At 38.7% G+C, this 17,807-nt stretch overlaps 1 protein-coding gene across 1 annotated transcript; it reads left to right on the plus strand.

The window, feature by feature from the left end:
* Nucleotides 1–3,193: 3,193 nt before the first annotated feature.
* LOC310949635 (ubiquitin-conjugating enzyme E2 H-like) lies at nucleotides 3,194–14,377 on the plus strand. The gene is made up of 7 exons (XM_083917135.1): nucleotides 3,194–3,453; nucleotides 8,001–8,077; nucleotides 9,136–9,210; nucleotides 9,304–9,343; nucleotides 9,538–9,590; nucleotides 10,965–11,093; nucleotides 11,896–14,377. The coding sequence occupies exons 1-7, from the start codon at nucleotides 3,401–3,403 to the stop codon at nucleotides 12,018–12,020; spliced, it is 552 nt and encodes a 183-aa protein (XP_083773261.1). The 5' UTR covers nucleotides 3,194–3,400; the 3' UTR covers nucleotides 12,021–14,377.
* The last annotated feature ends 3,430 nt before the right edge of the window (nucleotides 14,378–17,807 follow it).

Below are 17,807 nucleotides of genomic sequence, written 5' to 3' on the forward strand. Positions count from 1 at the left end.
CGCACTGGCCACTTTATTAGGCATACCTGGTGCTTAATAAAGTGTCAGTGTGGTCTTCTGCTTCTGTTCCCTATCTGCTAGGAAGTAGGTGGTGTTGTGTGTTCACAGATGCTCTCCTGCTCTCCTCTGTTGGAACCAGTGGTTATTTGAGTTACGATGCTTTTCTATCAGCTCCAACCAGTCTGGCCATTCTCCTCTGACCCCTAGCATCAACATTTGCGCCCACAGAACTGCCGCTCACTGGATATTTTCTCATTTTGGGACCACTCTCTGTAAACCCTAGAGATGGTTGTGCGTGAAAATCCCATTAGATCAGCAGTTTCTGAAATACTCAGAACAGCCCGTCTGGCACCAACAACCACGCCACGTTCAAAGTCACTTCTTCCTCGTTCTGACGCTCGGTTTGAACTGCAGCACATCGTCTTCACCGTGTCTACATGCCTTAATGCAATTAGTTGCTGCCATGTGATTGGCTGATGAGAAATTTGCGTTAACGAGTAGTTGGACACGAGCACCCTAATTAAGTGGCCGGTGAGTGTATATCTTTCTCTGAAACAGTTTCAACAAAAGACTGAACTATAACCTTCAAATACTGTCGTGTTGGTGTATTATCCTCGTACTGACTCTACTGGTTTTGTTATTTCTTCACCAATTAATAGATATTTACTAAAAATCAAGTGTGGAATAAGAGGCTAAAATAGCTCATGAACTATTAATATTTATGATTCATATCATTCTTGGCCACAGTTTAGTTTAGTTTAGTTGGTTGCTTATTCAGTCATCATCAAATAATAATTATAAACATATCACAGTGTAAACTCAAGATGGTAAATAGTGACTCTTAAATCTACATACCTCAAATAAAATATAGAAACCAAGATTTAAGTAAAGAAGGAAACAAAGAAATACATTGATAACCCTCAAAAACAGCATCACAAAACCATGTTCTTGAAAAACAAAAACAGGAAGGAACCGAGATATTTATAATGAAACAATTACACACATTATTCACATTTATAATCCTCAAAAACAGCATTACAGAACATTTTGTTGTGCCTGAGAGGAAACACAACTTTGGCCTAGTGAGTCTTTCAGCCTGCCTGTGGTGATTTCATCATAGATATAGACGTAATAGAAAAGCAAACACTTCATCTTTAAGCACCATTTGACCAGTGACACACAAAATAAAAACTAATCAGAAAACCATTATATTTAAATAAGGACTTGGAAATGATCACAGCATTGTATTGACTGTCAAGCGCTGTTAACACACTCCCATCCGTAATTACATTATAGATATCTATAATAGCATTTCTCCTAGTCCAAACTGAACGCTTACTGGTCAGAATAATAATTTCAGATATCCATTACGTCATTCATGCTAGTACAAATTACAACACTTTTGACATTCATGTGTATTGGGCTTTTAAGTCGAGATTTCCACAGTAACAGTTAATTCTGGATGTCTGTGGTACAGTTCTTACTCATAAAATTGCAGTTTTACACATCTATAAGGACATTTTTACTGGAGTGAATGTATTTTTGGAAAGTCAAAATTACATTATGGACATCTGGGATATTGTTTTTCATTTGTGATATCTGAAATTTAAATTATAACTGGTAAAATTGGATTGTAAATATCTGAAATGTGAGTTTTTCCTGGTAAGAATTACATTACAGATATCCAGAATGTTTGTTATCGATATCTAACATGTATTAATTATTTAAAAGCCAGATACACATGAAGTGACGTCATGTGTACTCGTGAGAATAACGTTGTAAATATCTGAAATGTTCTTTTTGACCAGGAAGAAGTGAATTACAGATGTCTGCAAATAAACATCCAGTCTAGCTATTAAATGTTTTAAAAACACTTAAACTTTTTAAGTATTTAAAAGTCTTGAACTGAATTTTGACAAGGAGAAATACAAATTTAAATATCTAAAAATACAATTTCTACTAGTAAGAATATTATTGTGCATATCTCTATTGACACTTTAACTTGAAAGAATACTGTTTTGACTCGGAGAAAGGTTATTATGAATATCTAAAAATATCTAAACGTCAATGAGAACTTTTTTAGGTTAAAATGTCATTTACCTGTCAGCAGTTGTATTGTTCCTGGTCATAATATGAATTTTACATATCCATTTTTACCAGACATAATAAAAATTTTCATATCCATTAAGACATTTTTACCAGTCAGAATACAAATTTTCATATCCTTAATAACATTTTTACCAGTCAGAATGTATTTTGGATAGTCAAAATTACATTTTACAATTAAAATATGACCGGTAACAGTTGGATTATAGATATCTAAAATGTAATTGAGCCGATATCCACATTACATTTGTGGATATCTGCAATTGTATTGATACTGGTCATAATTCTAATTTTACATAATACAATAACATTTTTACTAGTCAGAATACAAATTTTCATATCTGTAATGACATATTATTAGTCAGAATACAACTTTTCCTAGCCGTAATAACATTTTTACCTGTCAGAATACAAATTTTCATATCCGTAATGACATTTTTACAAGTCAGAATACAAATGTTCATATCCATAAAGACATTTTTACTAGTCATAATACAAATGTTCATATCTGTAATGACATATTATTACTCAGAATACAACTTTTCCTAGCCGTAATAACATTTTTATTAATCAGAATACAACTTTTCAGATCCGTAATAACATTTTTACTTGTCATAATACAAATTTTCATATCCGTAATAACAAATTATTAGTCACAATACAACTTTTCCTAGCCGTTATAACATTTTTATTAGTCAGAATACAAATTTTCACATCCGTAATAACATTTTTACCAGTCACAATGTATTTTGGATAGTCAAAATTACATTTTGGATATCTGAAATTAACATTATGACCGGTAACAGTTGGATTATAGATATCTCAAATGTAATTAAAAGCCCAATACACATGAATGACAGCCAGGTCATTAGTACGAGTAAAAATGTCCTTTTGTCCTTTTTTTAAATCTGAAATGTGCTTTTTCACTGGGAAGAACTGAATCACACCTGCAAACACATCCCCAGTGTCAAAGCTCTATGATGCTGGACCGTTTTCCACACGTTTCTGGGTGCGTGTGTGTTCTGTGGGGTGTGTTTCTATACCTCGGCCCCTCCTCTCTCCTCAGTCTGGCCGCTCGGAGGTTGATGTCAGCGGCACAGAGACTTCAGGACAGGACGCAACTAGGTAGAGCTGCTCCGAGGAGGAAAAAAGTGGGCGATGTTGCAGCTGGGATCTCGTTTATGGACATTGTGGGAAGGCAGAGAGGGCTAGTAGGTGTTTGTTTTAAAGCTGTAAAGGTTGAGCCTCACCGCCGCAGTATTTTTAGATCAACTCTGTAAAGGAATACAAAAAAATGTCGTCTCCAAGTCCGGGCAAGAGGCGAATGGATACCGACGTGGTGAAACTGTATCCTTTTCTCCTGTTCGCAAACAACCTTAAATAGCCGAAATCAAACACCTGTCAGCTCTTTGGTGTTGTTTTAATGAGTGTATTTGTTCCACGACGGCCGCTGCGATGATGCTACGTCGCTAGCAGCTATGTGATATTAATAGATTTGTGTTAAAAGTGTGTAATGCTAACACGTTAGCAACGCTCTTGTTTTGCTCATCGAACGCAGTCCTTCGCAACAGAACGTTGGTCGGAAACTCCGTGGTTGCGTTGACAACACAATGTGGAGGATTCACTAAGACTATTTTACATTTTGGAAACGCTGGTTTTGGAAATATTGTCGTTTTTTTCATGATTTTAGTCACGGTAACGTCAAGGTAGCTACACGCTAGCTGTGTAGCATGCTATCACCCTCAAGAGAGAACAAATAAGGTCGATGCAAGCGTGGACAGAGACGATCTTTGGCGAATGATAAACTACATTTATCAGCGGTAGAGAACACGGAAACCAAGGTTTTGTGCTAAAAGATTTGCTCCACAATTAAAAAATGAATATTGAAGTTTGCAGTTTGATAAAAGATACATTGTACTGGAAAAAAACAACAATATTTTTGCTAAATAATTTACTGCACAAGTAGAATAAATCTTGCAATTTGCAGATTGATAAAACATAAATTGTAGTGAAAAAAACCCAATATTTTTACTAAATATTTTGTTGCACAAATAGAAATATATCCTAAATAAATTTGGCAGATTGATAAAACAAATTGTAGTAAAAAAAAACCCAATATTTTACTTAATTAATTTATTGCATTAATAAATCTTGAATTTTGCAGATTGATAAAACATAAATTGTAGTAAAAAACAAACAATATGTTACTTAATTAAATTATTGCATGAATAAAAATAAATCTTAAATTTTGCAGATTGATAAAACATAAAAAACAATATTTTACTTAATTAATTTATTGCACAAATAAAAATAAATCTTGAATTTTGCAGATTGAGAAAACTAATTGTAGTAAAAAAACAATATTTTTACTTATTAAATTTGTTGCACAAATAAAAATTAAACATTGCAATTAGCAGATATATAAAACATTTACAGTAGTGAAGAAGTCAAGGTTGGCGTGTTTACTACAATCATACAGTAAATAACACGACGCCAAATTATAGTTTTATCCAATTTTAACGATGCTAAGAAAAGAAAAGAAGAAAAAACGGATGGACGTATTATTTAAAATGTCTTTTTTCTTCACCACTGTTTGATGTCTTTATTCACAGCTTCTTTGTAATATCGTATTTTTGTGTTATTGCTAATTATTTGTAGTTCTCAGGCCGAAGTTTGCATGAAAGGATCTCTGACAGCACGAGCTGAATTGTTTTGTTTTTGTCCTGCAGCTCAGGGGCTGCTCTCTGATTGGTCAGCCTGTTACCATCCGGAACACGGGAGAGGGCGGGGCTTCACACACAGCTGATCGAGGAACAACAAGCGTGTGTCCGGGCACGGGCGCAGGGATGGGGGCTGGGAACATTGAGTCCAGGACGGGGCTGTGCAGTGAACATGTTAACAGAATTAGGGCCTTTGAACAGACAGATAACTAGCGCTGAGACTTTTTAGATAGTTGATGAATTCATTAGATCGACAGAAAAGTATTACGCAATTATTTTTGACAGGTTCAGGAATTTGAAGATAAGATATTCCTTTATTAGTGAAACAAAGGGGACATCTCCTTATTACAGCGGCAAAGTGGATAGCAAACATAGAAGAAGCATCAATAAAAAAACAATACATTCTAGAAAAATGTCCAATAATATGATTAATATAAACACAGGGACATGTAAAATAAAAGAATAACAGGAACAATATATGCAATATTTTGAAGATTTTAAATTGACATCAATGCAAAGTAGAAAATATTAGTAATGCACATTGAGATAGAAATCCACCTTAGCTCAGTATTTCACACTGAAGTGAATCCACTTGATGAATATTATAGTGCTGCTATCGGTTGTTAAGTCGTGACGTAACGCCCTTTCAAAATATGTTTTCCTGGTCCAAGCCTCCTATTTCTACGACATAGCAGTGCCGTGTTCCCCGTTGTTTGAGCCGATCTGAGTTTTAAAAAAACAACGTAATTGTCATTTTGCCTCTTTCTTATCGCTGAAAAAGAGGTTTAGACATTAGAGGTGATCGTTATTGTTCACATGTTCGCATGTTGTGTCTGTTTTGTTTCAACGGAGCGTTTGGACCCGGATATGGTATTTTGAAAGGGTGTCACGTCAGACCTAACAGCCAGATTGTCATTATGTATTGTTATTGTTTTGGTGTGTGCGGCCTGCTGGGAGCAGCTGCAGGAAGGAAAGACTTGCGATAACGCTCCTTCACACACTTTGAGTGACGCAGCCCGTCACTGAAGGAGCTCTCCAGGGCTGTTTTTTATTTCATTTTTAAAACTAAAAATATTATGGTTTTACTTTTGGTCAGTCAAAACAAAAGCTCTTTGAAGATTCGGACACTCTGATAAGAATTTTCTTTTTGTTTCAATTATTAATCAGAAGTTATAGAAACTTTAATAGAAAAAGAAAGTAATAATTAGTTTCTACATGTAGCATAGATATATTACAGCTTTAGCCCCTTTACAATCAAGTATGCTTTGGTTACAATTAAAAACCTTTTAATCTAAGATGTCATTAGTTAATAAAAAATAGTTTAATGTCCAATGTGCGTTTTTAAGTTGTTATAGGAGGTTTGAATTTTACATAAAAACTCCAAAAAAGGCGCCCAGACATGTACTTGGGAGGGCTGATAAGATTTAATCAGTGTTGACTCATCGGGTCACAGTTAGTTTGTCATTTAACAGGTTATTTTATGCCTTAAATGTACCTTTTTTTATTTAATCTCTTTGACCTGTCATTGAGTCTTTCATTAAATCATTATAATACTGATGTTTGTTACGTTAAGGCAGATTTAACAATGCTCAGGTAAACTGTTATCCCTAAATTAATTTATGTACTTGTGGGATCATACAGGCAGTGCTAAATGATGATAATAACACTGGATTTTGACAGGCATGATTGTGGACGGTCATAAACGACACACTTAAACTACGACGTCTGCGGTAGACTAGGGAAATACATTTGGTCCGTCCCGATGTACATGTGTTGGTCGTTTGTGAGGACAGTAACTTAATCTGAGAGCAGGAGTGGCAGCTGTTGCAGCAGAGCCAGAATCTGCTGTGCTCTATCACTGTGGTTCAATCTGACATATTTGATTTAAAGCCCCAACGTGAACCTATGTACGGCATAGACCTGTTAAACAGGGCTGCTTGGAAAACTGCTGCAACGAGATCCACAACAGCAAGAACTGATGGATCCTGACGTGTTGTTTCTTGGTGACTCTCACTATCTATTCTTAGATTTCTCATCCATGTTTTATAATGGCATCAATAAAACAAAACGGGGATAACAATAGCAATAACAATCAAGCTTTCTTTGTATTTTCTTTTGTTCGCATTGCTTTTTGAAAGCCTACAAACTCAATGTCATGAGGTAAAAAGACAACAACTCTTTACATCAGAGGAGAGTGCTGAGAAATCACTGTGCACTGAGCTTTCCTTCAAAATAAAAGCTTTTCTCGTGTGTAGTTACATTACCCTTGAGCGAGCATATGCTGGCGTTTCTATGGAAAATCCTCAGGGAAAGGCATAAGTGAGAGATGCCTTTTTTACGGCGCACGTCTGTAATGTCTTTTAATAGGAACCATTGCGTCAGTTCACATTTAGAACTCCTCTGTTTTCTTGCGCTCTATGCTCAGTGGTTTGTTTTGTTTTCTAACCAAGTGACTGACATTTTTAAACCTAATTCACCGGTTTACGGTCTAGTGTTCTTTGTGCTCCAGCGGTTTGCCATTACCTCAGTTTTGACTGTTGGGAAAGAGATGACAGACGGATTCATGACAGGATGATGAACACTGAACTTGTGAGGTTATTTTCTCCATCTGTCATTGTGTCACACGCACACACTCATGACTGCATACGCCCAACCTTTTTGTGTTGCTGTCACACAACAACAGTGTCTCTTTCTGTCACCACACGCCAGGATTATGACACGTCCTCCTCCCCTGCCTGAGTCACCCCCTTCTTCCCCACCTGTAAAACAGATAAAAGTTCCCATCATTCACCATTTCAGGCAGCACACGGCGCTCAATAAACTGCGTGTGTTTTTAGGGAATAGTAGTTTGAGTTGGACAGTTGAAGTTTTGTCTCTTCCTGGTGTGATCATCAGGATATATCAGCTGTTAATTTCTCCTAGCCGTCTTCATCTTTGATAAGTTGTTTTCCTGTGCTGAGTGTGAGGTTGGTTGAGTTTGTCCGACGCAGCGTTATTGATCTCGCTGCCGCGGCTCGAGTTATCGATCCTGTGTTTGACCTCTGCCCAGACAAGTTTACAGAGAGAAAAAGAGGCAACGTGCAGCCTGTTTTTGTTTTTCTTAAATTTGTTTTTGTTGAACATGTGTTTGAATGCTCTGTTTCGGGGTTCACCTTTTCCTTAACCAGACATCAGCATTGAGAGCAAGCATGAGGTCACCATCCTCAGCGGGTTGAATGAGTTTGTGGTCAAGTTCCACGGACCACCAGGATGTAAGTTGAAATTTACTGATTTTCACGTTGATTCTCCCTCTCGTTGACCAGCATTTCACAGCATACTGTACATTTAATTACATACAGCGGCAAAGGTGAATCCATTAATGGATTCGTGGTTCTCTATTCATATACTCACCAATTATTTTGATGGAGAAAAAGTCAAAAATCTATGATTCCAGCTTCTCAAATGTGAATATTTTCCTGTTTCTTAACTCCTTTATGACAGTAAACTGAATACTTTTCTTAGTTATGAACAAAACAAGACATTTGAGGACGTCACTTTAGGATTGGGGAAGCACTAATTGACATTTTTTGACATTTTAAAGACCAAACAACTAATCTATTAACCCCGAAAACAATCAACAGATCAATCAACAATGAAAATAATAGTTAGTTGCATCAGCATGGACTCAGTGTCACTAAGTTGAATCAATCATTTTAACATGCTGTCTAAAACAAGCCCCCACCACAGCGACTTCCTGGTTGATAAGGAAGTGCCAAATATTGCAGTTCTCAGAGTGTCCAATATCCAGGTTTCATAATAGAGCAGTTTCTAATTGACCCCCATGTTAAACAGGGTTTTCACAGAATAATTAAACCTATTTAAAGCCTGGTAAAAAAAAATTCTAGTCTGTATGTCTAGGTCGGATCTCCATGACAACCCTTGGGGGGGATGAATTTTTTTTGTACCAGGCTAGTTTTTATTTTAACGAAGGTTATTGAAGGTGAAAGTTTATGAATTATAAGGGGCGTGGCCTCTTGAGTGACAGATAACTGCTGGCACTCACTTCACCTCGGAGGTATACGTCAGCCAGATGAACGTATCTCCCTCCCCCCAACGTCACATACGTGCCCTTTATTGTTAAGAGGAAACATGTGGAGTCAAAGTCTGACAAGATGGAGACTCCCGTAGGCGAGAACGATTGGATCAAAAATGGATCTTGACAGAGAGGCGACGTCCATTTTTTTTTTGTCTATGCTCTTAAAGTGATTTTGTGACACTGTTTTAGCTTGAGAATGTGTTTCAGTTGAGTATATGGATCTTTTCTTCCCAGCATCGTATGAAGGAGGTGTGTGGAAGGTCCGGGTGGATCTACCTGATAAATACCCCTTCAAATCACCGTCAATAGGTATGAAATATATTTCTGTGTTGCGCCAAAGTTTTGAGATCATATTAAATCTTACTCTACACTGATTAAAACCTTCTTCTTCTTTGTTCACAGGATTTATGAATAAAATCTTTCATCCCAACATTGATGAAGCGTAAGTGGACCTTCAGTATTTTCGCTTTATATACTTTTTAACCACTTATAATGGCAAAGAGTGAATGGATTTTGTATCTCAACAACCTGAGAGCTGCATGAAAACAGTTCTATAAGGTGAAATGTTGCATATCCTCATGTCCCTGTTTTGCCTCGACGACCTCTGCTGCGCTCACAGTGTCGTGTCATTTTCAGGTCAGGAACCGTGTGTTTAGATGTCATTAACCAGACATGGACAGCTCTCTACGGTAGGTCACAGCCTCAGCTTTATGTCGTTTTACCGGTCACTCGGTTTAACTGCGTGACAGTAATAGCCAATAAAAAAAAAACCACACACACACAAAGAGAGAAGCTTATACCTCTACAGTGCAGCTTCAGGCAGTTTAATCGGCTTACACTATAGTGATAGCTGCTGCTTATATTGAGGTCATGCATTGAGCACCTATAGATAAAAAGGTGCTGAGGCTCAGAGGAATGTGATGAACACACTCACCTGGAGGGGATTTTTGTTTCTGTGGTTCAAAGGAGTGTTACAAAGAACGTAACACGCCTCCAAACTTCTATCTTATAGTGTACATTGAAGTCTTAGAGCTTTTAAGTCACAGTTATTTGATCTAGTTGTGAGTCGTAATGATAGTTCGACAGAACGTCACATTTTCCAACCAAAGAGAGAGAGTGAGAGATCAATCACAGCTGAATAGGGACAGCTTGGTGTCTCTGCGCTGCACATGTGTTGTGTATGTTATGGTATGCGATAGGTGTTTGCGTTCTGTGCAGGGGCGGTGTGACACCCGTGTAATGAGCCGTTGGCACAGATGATAATCTTAAGCGGTGATGACAGACTGACTGAACAGCTGAACAAATGAAAGATTGCAGTCGGTTACCTTGTTTAAACTTTAAGGTAGCATCAGGAGTTTGTCATGGTGTCATTGAAACCGTAACATATAGAGTTTCAACGTGATATTTATCTCAATATATTCTGCAGATTGAGCAGGCTTTGGTTTGAATGCAGGTAAACAGCATTCATATGCAGATCTCTGGTTATAGAAACTCCGTCCACTCCAACTCAACTATCACGTCTCAAGTTGACAATCAGACTTTAAACAATTACAGCCGCTTGGAAGAGGAAGTCTTGGCCCGGATATCAGCTGCCTACACCGGAAAGCCCGAAATATTAGCCGCTAACCCCAGAGGCTTGTTGCCGTTCAGACAGACAGTTGATGGGTTCAGAGATTATTCAGATACATGCTGGTAAATATCAGAATGCCACAAAGACACAGTAACCTGCAGTATGTTTGGGTAAATATAACCTGAATTCTATGTTTACGTGTGTGACTAGAGTGATTGACACACTTAATACTAGGCCGGTACGGATCCTGTGTTGATGGAGAGAAGTATTAGAGCAGTTGCTTCTTTGTCTCTACTCACTGAGATTGATCACACCTCATCAGAAAACAACTATTCAGCCGTGCAGCTGTTTGAATTGAACATTTCAAACAAGAGAGACCTCTAGTGGAACATGTTGGAGCTGCACACATGATGAAATGACTCTCATTGCTGCAGTTTCTCTGTAGCCTTGCAGTTCCTCCGTACTGACTGATCTTTCTCCCCACATCCATCAGACCTCACCAACATCTTTGAGTCGTTCCTCCCTCAGCTGCTCGCCTACCCCAACCCCATCGATCCTCTGAACGGGGACGCAGCTGCCATGTACCTGCACCGGCCGGAGGATTATAAACACAAGATCAAAGGTAGCACACCTCGGTGGAAACACTGAACATCTGGCGAGTTGTTGAGAGGTTTAGATACAAAAAACATGTGTATGGTATTTCTGCATTGGGGCAATATAAAGCTTACTGTGCAGTCCCTCAATGTAGCTGTGATTTTGCAAGGAGCTACTTTACAAATATCAACATAACTTGCTATCAAAGATACAGTCTGTATTTCCAATAGTTTAGGTCATAGACCAGATAACATTATTATTAATATTGCAGAAGATATGTGTGGCCGTGAATATTATATTTTAGTTTTACTATTTTAAATCTGATGTTATTTAAAGAGGACTAGGTTTGGTGAAAACATCAGTTGACCAAATGATCTCAACTCAATGTCCACATTTGTTCTGGAGCTTTCGACCGTAGCCCAAAACACCATCCAAAGTTTCCAGAAAATATGAATTAATGTGTGCTTCCATCCACACCTTTATATGAATATTAAAGTGCTGGTTCATCAAGATAAACAATTGCTGGTGCTGTGGCAGGTTTCATTGTAGAAGTGGATGTAAAACCTCATGGTGGAAAGTGATGTAGGAACTGAACCGAACATTAATTTGAGGAAGGTTACGGTCTCCTCACCGCTCCGTACAGATCTGATTTCCCTTCCTTTCAGTGGAGCAGAAGCTTGAGTGATGCTTAACTCACATGATTCATGTACGCATTTTTTTTTTTGCGACTATTGCCAAGTGTAAAAACTGGATTTGCGTTATTTCAAGTCTCCTGCATGTCCGCGTTTTTTGTTTGTTTAATGCGCTAAATTAAAACGTGTCTTTTTCAGAGTACATCCAGAAGTACGCCACAGAGGAGGCTCTAAAGGAGCAGGAGGAGGGAGGGGGCGACTCCTCCTCCGAGAGCTCCATGTCAGACTTTTCAGAGGACGAGGCTCAGGACATGGAGTTGTAGTGAAGGGGGAGGTCCGGCCCCCCTTCGCCTCGCAACAGACTGTCATTTCCTAAAGAGCAGAAACTCAGTACTATATTCATATTTAAACAAGACAATTTTTTACAGCAACCCAAGGATTTTTATTGCTACACAAGGACTTGCAGTATGATATTGCAGAATATTAACCTTTACGTAGGAGCTCAGGACCACCTGCCCTTTGGTCCCTGGGAGCCTGTTGAGATCAGAAAGCAGTGCATCATTCATTGCCACGATCTTCTGGTGGCTTCAGTCAAGGCTTTTCACATCGCTTGTCTAGACTGAGCAGCGAGACCAAAGCAGGAGGAAGTGACACAACATGCTGAAGTTTTTTTTTTTTCCCTTTCTGAAACACTTTACTGCTTCATCGGCCATCTCTCCCTCGCCGACAGAGGGCTGCAGGATGACAATCCACCATTTCTGAGCGCCCTCCACTTCACAAAGAGCGTCACCTTTTGATCCGTTGTGACACTGCCACCCCGAGGAGCTGCCATCACAATCATCACTTCCGAGGAGCTGAAGGACCAGAAGGCCACAGTGCGGTCGTCAACGCATACAGACTGGTGCGGCTGCAGACGGTCTCTCTGACAGGACGGCCCTCTGTGCGAACCTGCTGACACGTCACACACACACACACCATCAAACAACCAGTGCATCAACCATAACAATGCCACAGCATGTGTGTGTCTCTAGGTGTGTGTGAGTGCGCGCGCCTGTGTGCATGCATGAATGTAATCAAGGGAGATCATGCCGTATTAAAAACCTGTGTTGTACCGACTCCTGAGCAGAAACCACAAGAGAAGACTCACGATCCTGACGCTTCTCCTCTTCGACACCCGTCTCCTCCGTTTCCTCTCCGTTTTAGGAAAGTGTTTGTCATTCTCTTGAGTATCTTTGTAAATTGTGGCATGACACAGAATTTAGGTTGTGTAGGGCTTTGTGTGGAGCTGTTAAATGGGGAGGACGCCTGTCGCAGCGCCTCGGTGGAGATTATCCAGGTCCTTGTTGAATTATTGACCTTGTTAACTTTGCCTATTGCTTGTGTTGAACTATAATAGGTGTTTGACTTGCGTAGGGATAGTTAGTTTTTTTTGCGGGTGGTGAATCCTATCATAATGTATTGTTTAATACTTATATAACACACTAGTTTAAAGACTAATTGTCCTGTAAAAGATGAGGAGAATTAATACATCTTGTCTGTGGGATGACTCTCCACCTGCACCCCCTTCTTATGCAAATGTATCCAAGATCATTTTCGTTGTCAGGCAGAAGTGCTCTTTGTCTCTGTCGCATTTACTTTTTCCATGCTGTTGATGGCCTGATGTTTTCCAAAATGGTGGGACCAAAAATAACGGATCTACAAGTTTGGTTTTATTAAAAAAAAAAAAAAAGAAAGGAAGGAAATCCTTCTCAGACTGGATTTGGGGATAATACGTTTTGAGTAGTTCAAACTTTCATTCATTCAGGCGCAGGTTTCTTCTTCTGAGGACAGTTTAAAACGTCAGTCCTGTTTCACGCCTGCAGAGGATCGTGTGCTTCTCAGCGCCTGTGCAAACGAAGCGTCACCAGAGCCAGTGACGGTTTACTGTTAAATTTCAGGATGGTACACTGGTATGCGTTTTAGCACAGGCTTGAAGCTCGATGCATGTTTGTAACACATCTTGTTACACACATGTAACACATCTTGTTACACACATGTAACACATCTTGTTACACACATGTAACACATGCTTGTTACACCTCGCATCGCAGATCAGCTCGTATTCTGAGGTTTTTTTGGAAGGAAAGAACAATTGAGATCTTACTTTATCACCATTAAGATGGGCTGTTTCTTCTTGTTCTGAGAGAAATGTATTATAATCAAAAGTTTAATTAATAACCCCTTATAATTAAAAAAAAAAAAAAGATAGGATCTATTCCATGGTGTCTTGCAAGGGTTTACCTTTACCTTAGTTTGAGAATTAACAAAGCGAGCCCAGTTTTTTTGACGTGGCGTTAGAAACTAATTGTTAAACAGCCTTTTAAAATGGCTCTAATTCTCCTCGGTTACCAAATAAACGTTGGTGTAGGTCGTTAGACCACATGATGTCACAGCCATTTGTCATTAGGATCAAAACAAACCACAGTCCAGCCTGGATCATCTGGATTCATCAGTGTACTATGTATTTTTTTATTAATGAGACGCATATATTTGATGCCTATAATTTGTTTGAATGTTTTTGGTTTCTTTCGTCTTTTAAGCCCCGTCTCCTGGATGCAAGTCGAGATGTCCCTGATTTTTAAAAAAAGCAAAAAATGAATAGATGTGCTTCCCTTGTAACTTGAAGAAAGAAATAAACAACAAAAACAATATAAGAATTATGTCAATATCTTTACTTGTGTTGGTTGTTTTTAAGTCGCCTTTTTGAAGCTGTGTTTTTTCACAATTTCATGATATTAAAGTATAATTCCATGGTCTTTTTCAGCATTTACAGACATCAAATAAGCCATCGAGACAGTTTTTTTGTGTGTGTGTAACAACTATTAAATAAATCTGGGAGAGTCTCTAACACTGATCACAGTGAACGCATTAAAACGTCTTTTTTCACCACTAACCACTAATACTGCAGCAGCATGATAAGAGTCTTTACACATTAACAGAAGCACCAACAACGTAGTTAGTGAACCCAGAGTTTATTAAAATAGTGTTTTAAAGACTTACCAACTGGCCCCTGTACCAGCTCCTCTCATAGTAAAGTCCATTCAAGTCTATTACCAAATGCAATTCAAAAATAAGGAGCTCGTTGGTGCTTTGTTTTATGTGTAGTGACTCTTCTCATGCTCATGCAGAGGTTTGCTGTTATTTTGAGCAGAACTAGTGGTTAAAAAAGACGCTTTAATGCCTTCACCGTTCTGCCCCGAGCTAATCAGTGTTAGCCACGTCCGGCTGTTTACGACTCTCTCAGATTTCTCCGTTAATAGTTGTTACACTAAAAAACTGTCTCGACGGCTTATTTGATGTATGTAAGTGCTAAAAAAGACCATGGGATGATTTTGCGCTGTAATTACACTGTAAAGGAAATCGTTTTTTTCATATTTTTTCTCATTTCATCAACAATTTAATTATTTGAAAATGTAGAATACGACTTGCACCGTGACGTTGGACCTTAGAGGTACTTCACTCTTAAACTAAACGATATGACTGTGATGAAACGAATCAATGCTGACATTTATCACCAAAATTTATTTTAAAAAATCAGCTTTTCATGGGTTGAAAATGTCTCAACACGCCACCTACTGTTTAACATCAGTCCTAACCTTGCAGGTAAAATGCTGAGGTGGAGTCGACCGGTTGGGTCGTCTCTATGTCATCAAATTTAAAAATGGTAATGCCCTTTAATCTGATGTGGGCGTCCCCTTCCCCTTGCTCTCTCTCTGCCCTCCTCTGAGTCCTCTTGCACACTTCATTTTTTCAAAATGATCAGTGGGTGGCTCAGATCAGGTTACACGTGTAATGGTTAAAGTGAGGCTGAGCAGTGCAGTGCAAATTAAGCGCATTTATTGCACTTAGAACAAGGTTTAAACCTGTAGGAGGGACGTCTCTGCAGCACCACAACAGTTCATTCAGTGCTATTTTGACACATTTCACCTCTAACAACAGATGTTGCACTAGTCCATAATGTGATGAATTCTGCAGCCCTGGTGTAAAGTCAAAATGGTGTTATTCTTCACTGACTGAATGACTCTGTCCACTAGATGGCAGTCCCACCTGTCTGTCTTTCACACTTTAGGAGTCTAAGGAGGTCCCCTAACACAGTTACACAGCTATTAGATAAACCTTAAGTAATGCTCATTTTTTGAAGACCCTCATATTTATCCTTTAAACATTTTAGTATGTCATAAACCTGTCTCTAGGTCATGACAAACCCGGGAAGAGACACAAAATGGCAATAATTTAAGTGATTTATATACAAAAATAAAGATAGAAAGTTAAACTAAATACAAATGTGAGGTGTGGAAGTCAGTAAGATCAGTAGTGTGCATGTGTGTGTGTGTATGTGTGTGTGTGTGTGAAATGTGTATAGGGTGTTGTGGTGCAAAAATAAACAGCAAACAAAGCCGCAACAGGGCTTCTAGTGTCGGCAGGGCAGAGAGAGGGCGAGCTCCAGGAAGCCGGGCCTTTTATTTCCTGTGGAGCACCAGGCCCAGGTGCTCCAGATCAGGCTGCATCAGCTCAACCTTGGACAAAACAATATGATGTTAGAGGAGAAAGACATACGCAGCTAGCAGGGCCGTCACAGGGCTGTCATATGTTTTACATGACTCAACATTGCATTACAGTATATATTCACTCTTCATGTTATGTCTGTTTTCTTCGTAGATGTAATGGTTTAGAAGAAGAAGAATTACTTTTATATATCCCACAAGGGAAATTCAATCTTTGCACTCTGTTATTATTATCATACAACTTACATATACCTGTGTGTGTGTGTAACATACAGGTAACATACAGGTAACATACAGGCTACACACACACACACACACACACACACACACACACACACACACACACACACAGGCCCGAAATACACACATGCACAAACAGGACCTATATACATGCAATTAATGGAGAGACGTCAGAGTGAGGAGGCTGCCAATGGCTCAGCGCCCCGAGCAGTTGGGGGTTCGGTGCCTTGCTCAACAGCACCTCGGCAGTGTCCAGGAGATGAACTGGCACCTCTCCAGCCACCAGTCCATACTCCATTCATGGTTCACACAGGGACTCGAATCGGCGACCCTCCGGTTCCCAGCCGAGTCACCTATGGACTGAGCTACTGCCACCCCAATGTCAGAGAAAGGGTTGTTATAGTCTGTGGAGAGGCTCTTTAACAGGAAAAGCACATGTGTGAATAATACAGCTGATGATTGTCAGTGATGAGCTGTTTCAGGGTCCAGGTATTGTTACATTTATTATTAGTATAATTAGTTTTAATTTCCTATGAACAGTTTGTCATAAATGTCTGGTGGTAAGAGGTGAGTTTAAATGGGAGCTCATTTCTGCCAGGAAGAAATGTTGGTCACATTAAAAGATTCTCATGATAATTCAACATTTTGACATTTTATCTCACAATTTTGACATTCATAATTAATGTTTTTTAAAATCCTGCATAACTCTTCCTCCAGTTTAAACGTCTTCCTGGCTGATATTGGGGGTTTCTTCACACATTATTCATTAAAAAAATATATCATTGCTATTTTAATCCAGATTGAAGTTACTATCCACAAGATATCCTCTCATTTTATTAAATGATCACTGGTTTCAGATAAAACCAACATATAATCTTAAATACGTGAATGAATGAAGGTGGTTGAGTTGCAGGAGTATGAGCTCTTAAACCATAGCTTATAATGATCTTATGAAATATTCATTGTTGTGTGGCCATGCAGCATCTGAGTATATCAGGGTTTCTTGTTTCAACATCAGTTTAATTTGGCTGGATGGCTCCATTGTGCTTATTTTCTCCAGAAGCCTCAGACGTTTAAATACCATAGTTATGATAAAGTATTTAGGATGAGCAGCTCCTGTATGAGTGATATTAAATGGTCACTTTAATAGAGCCTATTTCTCTTTCTGTTGTGTAGCTCAGATTAGAAGAAAAGAAAGTCAAAATTGATTTTGATGAAGGATTTTAACATCATGTTATTCGTGGAGCCCTTAATGGTTGAGGTAAATATATTCTATATTTGTGGATCTACTTTTTACAACTGCAGAGTGATCCAGAATAAATCCTA

This window comes from Echiichthys vipera, assembly GCF_963691815.1.
Source record: "Echiichthys vipera genome assembly, chromosome: 7".
Lineage (NCBI taxonomy): Eukaryota > Metazoa > Chordata > Actinopteri > Perciformes > Trachinidae > Echiichthys > Echiichthys vipera.